Source organism: Solanum pennellii, chromosome 5 (genome assembly GCF_001406875.1).
Source record: "Solanum pennellii chromosome 5, SPENNV200".
NCBI lineage: Eukaryota > Viridiplantae > Streptophyta > Magnoliopsida > Solanales > Solanaceae > Solanum > Solanum pennellii.
Genome location: NC_028641.1, coordinates 65908833 through 65916124, shown reverse-complemented (window position 1 = coordinate 65916124; position 7292 = coordinate 65908833). Strand labels below are relative to the sequence as shown.

The window sequence follows — 7292 nt, the reverse complement described above, 5'->3', positions numbered from 1 at the left end:
AGAAAAATTATTGAATTTGTTTTTTTAAAACAAAATGATATATATATATATATATATATATATATATATTTTAATTAATTAAATCGCTACATGTGCAGCGATTTTCTTGAATTTTTTTTTTAAGAATGAAATCGCTGCATAGCCAGTGATTTCCTTTATAAATTGATTGATTTTAAAATGAAATCGCTGCATAGGCAGCGATTTCCTTTGTATATATACTTTTTGAAGACAATCATATGTCACTTTAAAAAAAAGGTGATATGTCAAATTCTTACAAAAATATTCAAACCTTTAAAAAAAATTCACATGCATTTATAGAAATTTTTGTCAATTCACATGCAAATAGTGTCAAAGTCACATATTACATTTTTATTTTGTTATAAATTAATTGAATTGTAATTCACATGCAAATAGTGTAACTTTTATTTTGTTAAATTAATTGAATTGTAATTCACATGCAAATAGTGTAATTTTTGTTTTGTTATAAATTGGTTGAATACAATTCACATGCAAATAGTGTCAACTCAGAATGTTACACTTTTATTTTGTTATAAATTGATTGAATTGCTCATTCAAATTGCATTATAGTTTTTCTATTTTCCAACATTCTTAAAAGCCTTGCTATTTTTCTAATTTTATAAAGTTTTTAAAAGCCTTTTCTTTATAAGGTGAGTTTGAATTTATTTTATTTTTAATTCATTTAATTAATTTTATACTTTTATATGATATTGTGGATATATTCAATCTTTTGATACTTATATTAATGTTAATATTTCTTTTTATTTTTTGTGTATAGATATGCATCCGTCAAATGTATACATACATCCTGGTCCAGTAGAGCATGATGTATTAAAAATTCAAGTTCATCATCGTTCCAAAGGAATTTGGAATGGTAGCATAAAAGAAGAGAGGTCTTGCTTATATACGCGTCGCGGTGATATTGAATTTTTTCAACATATAAAAATCATCCATTACATTCTCGCATCTGTCAATATTTTGAAAATTGTAGATTTAAAGGAATTCTTGATGTAGGATGTGTGCCGTATGACTCCGGATTAATTTCTGCTTTAATTGAAAGGTGGCGTCCAGAAACACATACTTTTCACATGCGAACTGGCGAGGCTACCATAACTTTACAAGATGTTGAAATTTTATTCGGAATGGTAATAGATGGTAGTCCTATAATTTTAAATGGAGCTGATGCTTTAGGGATTATAGGTAGACAAGAAATAATATTTGAATTAACAGGATTGTTACCCGATACTAGTTGTTTTTCTGGTGTTAGTACATTGTTAACATATAAATTGATTGATTATATTGAAGGTTTGGATGGTATTAATGATCACTCAACTGAGCATGAAGTGCAACAAATATTTAGATTATATTTATTACAGTTATGTGGTGGATCAATATTTCCGGATAAATCTAATAATAAGATTAATTTGGACATTTTGATTGACAAGAGAAATTTAGATTTAAAATCTCAACTCTAGCATGGGGAGCAACCGCATTATCATATTTGTATAATTGTTTATACCGTGCATCAATGAAAAAATCAAATGAAGTTTGTGGATTTCTCTCTTTAGTGCAGGTATACATATTTTTTCATTAAATATTTTTTATATACTAGTAATATGTACTTTTAAGTTTAAGTGCATTCTAAGTAATGGTGAATTTATTTATTGTAGATTTGGGCATGAGAAAGAATTATTCCCCTACAACCATTGCCAAAGCCTCTATGAACCAATCAACTTGAGGCTTCAACTGCGCTTGCACGTAAATGGACGCGACGTAGAAATCATCAAAAGGAGGCACGAACTGTAATCGGTGTGATTAGGAATGTACTAGATAATCTAAATGATGAATAGGTATTTAATATTATTAGTATTTTAAACTATTCATATTTTATTTCATTTTAAATAATAATATGTTTGGTAGATCTTTGAATGAGGCACTTATGTTTCACTACCCAATAAAATTATGTGAATAAAATGACATATACATAGATTCTTGTTAGGTCCTTAAAAGTAAAATATCTTATGACACAATGGTACAAAAAATTATTTTGTAAGATTGTTCATTTTCACGTACATATTTTTTTTATTTTTCTCCCAATGTTGTTTTTATACTTATCTTACTTAATTATTTTTTTATAATTTATTTGGCAACCTTATTCGGAAGATGTTATTAATGGATTGCCTGAGTGGTGTCGATCGGGACAACGTGTCTGGATGACACAAGTGCCACTTATTCATGGAATTTATCGTGAGAGGCACATGATTGATCGTGTTGTGAGACAATTTGATTATTTACAACATATTTCCTGAACCGTGTACCCAATTTTTTGAATATCATTTTAAGCGTGATAAACTATCCAAAATAAAATAAGAATATATAGATGCATTTAACTACACAAAATATTTATGGGAACAACGTCAAAATCGTATATTTCGACCTCCATTTGTAAGTGATCAAACAGATTACTTTCGTTGGTACATGAGGCATACCGGCATGTTCATTGGAAATCCACAACATGTTTTACAAAAAGAGTATCAACACATGGCAGGAAGACATGAGGCATTAGTATGTATATTATGTAAATTTTAAATTATTATGTCAATCTTTAATATTTTTTTATTATTAATATTTGTTTATTCATTATAGGCTAGGGGTCATGAAATGCAGTATCGTCGAGCTCGGATGATTGAAAATGATGAAAATCAATTTAATGAAATGAGACAATATGCAAAGGAAGTCGCTCGTATTTCAATGGAGTCAATGAATGCGGCCTTCCAGGGAACGCGATTGAAATTTGATCCTGATTACAATCCTCCCACTCAATATGAAGAACCACCAACAGTACAAGTATCTCGCCGATCACGACAAACAACACCGAGAGAGGGTGCACGTCGAGGTAGAAGGAGCACTGGTGAAACAATTGATTTTCTGCAGGGCCCTCTAACACTAATGTGGCGACTCCCGAGCCTTATTATCCCACGTTTGATTTTTCTACAGGGCCCTCTAACACTAATGTTAATTTTTCTAGTCAGCAATCAGTTGGTTTTGTAACTTCATAGGTTTCAATATCTGATTTTGCGCAATTTAGTGGATCTCAATATGGTATTCAACATGTATGCGTGAATTTCCTATACATAATTCTCCATTGGGTGGAAGATTGAATTTTTCTAATGTAAGTATAATAATTTTCATAGAATTTTTCTAACTTTTTGTAATTTTTTTTAATTTTATTGCATGTTTATTTGATTATATTATATTGTATTTTATTATAGATAATCGTGTCCGAGATTCAAGATTTAATGCTGGGGCTTCACAAAATTTAGTTCTTAATAGACAAAATTCACCTAGGAGAACATCTAGGCTACACAAATCAACTAGATCTGGAACAGACAGTCACTATCAAAATGAGGAAGATTTTAAAAATGAAGATGAAAATGAAGATGTAGAATATTCGGATTCACAAGAATAATTTTTATGCACCTTTATTCTAAAAGGATAAAGATTCGAATTTTGAAATGTGTAAATTTTATTGTTTCGTGCAAGTTTGAACAAAGTAGTGAGATTCTTACGCAATGAGATTCGTAAGCAGTGAAAGTTTGCAGGGTTTATTTTTTCTTTATGTCATAGGTCAAATCAATACATTTTATGTTAGGTCAAATCACTACTTTTTAATAGAGTTCAAATCAATAATATAATTATAATATAAAGATATTATACTTACAATATTTAAAATGCAGCAAGATAAATTAAATTCATGTCGACAAATAAATATAAAAGATATATCATAATATTAATAACAAGACAATAAACATACATTAACCTTAAAAACATAGACAAAATATTTAAAACCGAGTAGGACATCGTGCCTTTGTTTGACCTGTCTTCTTACAAACACTACATTTTCTAGTCATGCGAGCCAGAGCTATATCTATATCATTCTTAAGTCGGTTTCTTACTTACGTACCACTTGTCCGCAAATATTCAGTATTTGCAATTAAATTAAAAGGAGCTGGTGGCCAATATCATATTCATATTTCATTCTACTTTCAATCTTCCAATCTACTTTCAATCTTCCAACAATCTTAATATTCTTGTTATTCTTCAAATTTTCTAAAGTTTTTAAAAGCCTTTTCTTTATAAGGTGAGTTTAAATTTATTTTATTTTTAATTTATTTTAATTAATTTTATACTTTTATATGATATTGTTTATATATTCAATCGTCTGATACTTATATTAATGTTAATATTTCTTTTTATTTTTTGTGTATAGATATGCATCCGTCAAATGTATACGTACATCCTGGTCCAGTAAAGCATGATGTATTAAAAATTCAAGTTCATCATCGTTCCGAAGGAATTTGGAATGGTAGCATAAAAGAAGAGAGGTCTTGCTTATATACGTGTCGTGGTGATATTGAATTTTGGCAACATATAAAATATCATCCATTACATTCTCGCATCCTTCAATATTTTGAAAATTGTAGATTTAAAGGAATTCTTAATGTAGGATGTGTGTCGTATGACTCCGGATTAATTTCTGCTTTAATTGAAAGGTGGCGTCCAGAAACTCATACTTTTCACATGCGAACTGGCGAGGCTACCATAACTTTACAAGATATTGAAATTTTATTCGGAATGGTAGTAGATGGTAGTCCTATAATTTTAAATGGAGCAGATTCTTTAGGGATTATAGGTAGACAAGAAATGATATTTCAATTAACCGTATGGTTACCCGATACTAGTTGTTTTTCTGGTGTTAGTAGATTGTTAACATATAAATTGATTGAGTATATCGAAGGTTTGGATGGTATTAATAATAACTCAACTAAGCATGAAGTTCAACAAAGATTTAGATTATATTTATTATGGTTATGTGGTGGATCAATATTTCCGGATAAATCTAATAATAAGATTAATTTGGACATTTTGATTGACATGAGAAATTTAGATTTAATGTCAACTCAAGCATGGGGATCAGCCGCATTATCATATTTGTATAATTGTTTATGCCGTGCGTCAATGAAAAAATCAAATGAAGTTTGTGGATTTCTCTCTTTAGTGCAGGTATACATATTTTTTAATTAAATATTTTTTATATACTAGTAATATGAACTTTTAAATTTAAGTGCATTATAAGTAATGGTGAATTTATTTACTCTAGATTTGGGCATGGGAAAGATTTATTCCCCTGCAACCATTTCCAAAGCCTCTAAGAACCAATCAACTTGAGGCTTCAACTGCGCTTGCACGTAAATGGACGCGACATAGAAATCATCAAAATGAGGCACGAACTGTAAATCGGTGTGATTAGGGATGTACTAGATAATCTAACTGATGAACAGGTATTTAATATTATTAGTATCTTAAACTATTCATATTTTATTTTATTTTAAATAAGAATATATTTGGTAGATCTTTAAATGAGGCACTTACGTTTCACTACCCAAGAAAATTATGTGAATAAAATGACATATACATAGATTCTTGTTAGGTCCTTAAAAGTAAAATATGTTATGACACAATGGTACAAAAAAATTAATTTGTAAGATTGTTCATTTTCACGTACATATTTTTTTTTTGCCAATGTTGTTTTTATAGTTATCTTACTTCATTATTTTTTTATAGTTTATTTGGCAGCCTTATTCGGAAGATGTTATTAATGATTTTGCCTGAGTGGTGTCGGTCAGGACAACGTGTCTGGATGGCACAGGTGCCACTGATTTATGGAATTTATCGTGAGTGGCACATGGTTGATCGTGTTGTGAGACAGTTCGGTTATTTACAACATATTCCTTGACTATGTACCCAATTTTTCGAATATCATTTTAAGCGTGATAAACGATCCAAAATAAAACAAGAAGATATAGATGCATTTAACTACACACAATATTTATGGGAACAACGTCAAAATCGTATATTTCGACCTCCATTTGTAAGTGATCAAACAGATTACTTTCGTTGGTACATGAGGCATACCCGCATGGTCATTGGAAATCCACAACATGTTGTACAAAAAGGGCATTAGTATGTATATTATGTAAATTTTAAATTATTATGTCAATCTTTAATAATTTTTTTGTTATTAATATTTGTTTATTCATTATAGGCTAGTGGTCATGAAATGCAGTATCGTCGAGCTCGGATGATTGAAAATGATGAAAATCAATCTAATGAAATGAGACAATATGCAGAGCAAGTCGCTCGTATTTCAATGGAGTCAATGAATGCGGCCTTTCAGGGAACACGATTGAGCTTTAATCCTGATTACAATCCTCCCACTCAATACGATGAACCACCACCAGTACAAGTATCTCGCCGATCACGACAAACAACACCGAGAGAGGGTGCTCGTCGAGGTAGAAGTACCGCTGGTGAAACAGTTGATTTTTTTGCAGGGCCCTCTAACACTAATGTAGCGACTCACGAGCCTTATTATCCCACGTTTGATTTTTCTACAGAGCCCTCTAACACTAATGGTAATTTTTCTAGTCAGCAAACAGTAGGTTTTGTAACTCCACAGGTTCCAATATCTGGTTTTGCACAATTTAGTGGATCTCAATATGGTATTCAACATGGTATGCATGAATTTCCTATACATAATTCTCCATTTGGTGGAAGACTGAATTTTTCGAATGTAAGTATAATAATTTTCATACAATTTTTTTAACTTTTTATAAATTTTTTTTAATTCTATTGCATGTTTATTTGATTATATTATGTTATATTGTATTATAGGTAACTGTGTCCGATGATTCAAGATTTAATGCTAGGGCTTCACAAAATTTAGTTCTTATTAGACAAAATCCACCTCGGAGAACATCTAGGCTACACAAATCAACTAGATGTGGAACAGGCAGTCATTATCAAAATGAGGAAGATTTTGAAAATGAAGATGAAAATGAAGATGTAGAAGATTCGGATTCAGAAGAATAATTTTTCTATGCACCTTTATTCTAAAAGGCTGAAGATTCGAATTTTGAAATATGTAAATTTTGTTGTTTCGTGCAAGTTTGAACAAAGTAATGAGATTCTTCCTTCTTTTTTTTTTATGTTTGAACAAGTTTGCAGGATTTAATTTTTTTTATGTCATGGGTCAAATCAATACTTTTTATGTTAGGTCAAATCAATACTTTTTATATTAGGTCAAATCATTATTTTTTAATAGAGTTCAAATCAATAATATAATAATAATGTAAAGATATTATACGTACAATATTTAAAATGCACAAGACAAATTAAATTCATGTCAACAGATAAATATAAAAGATATATCA

General features: G+C 29.9%; 2 protein-coding genes and 1 pseudogene across 3 annotated transcripts; all 3 read left to right on the top strand.

The window, feature by feature from the left end:
* Positions 1 to 2208: 2208 nt before the first annotated feature.
* Positions 2209 to 3487, top strand: LOC107020125 (annotated as a pseudogene).
* A 564-nt stretch (positions 3488 to 4051) lies between these two features.
* On the top strand, positions 4052 to 5442 carry LOC114077361 (protein MAIN-LIKE 2-like). 2 transcript variants are annotated; one of them, XM_027917333.1, is made up of 3 exons: positions 4052 to 4159; positions 4289 to 5082; positions 5180 to 5442. In XM_027917333.1, exons 2-3 carry the CDS (start codon positions 4291 to 4293, stop codon positions 5327 to 5329), a joined length of 942 nt encoding a protein of 313 aa, XP_027773134.1. In that variant the 5' UTR covers positions 4052 to 4159; positions 4289 to 4290; the 3' UTR covers positions 5330 to 5442. The 2 variants fall into 2 exon arrangements, with proteins under 2 accessions (XP_027773134.1, XP_027773135.1); XM_027917334.1 differs by lacking the exon at positions 4052 to 4159 and having other exon boundaries at positions 4238 to 5082.
* Positions 5443 to 5690: 248 nt separating this feature from the next.
* On the top strand, positions 5691 to 7018 carry LOC107019946. The gene is given in 3 exon segments (XM_027916814.1): positions 5691 to 6055; positions 6125 to 6652; positions 6754 to 7018. Coding segments are annotated over 3 exon segments (798 nt in total). The 5' UTR covers positions 5691 to 5983; the 3' UTR covers positions 6952 to 7018.
* The last annotated feature ends 274 nt before the right edge of the window (positions 7019 to 7292 follow it).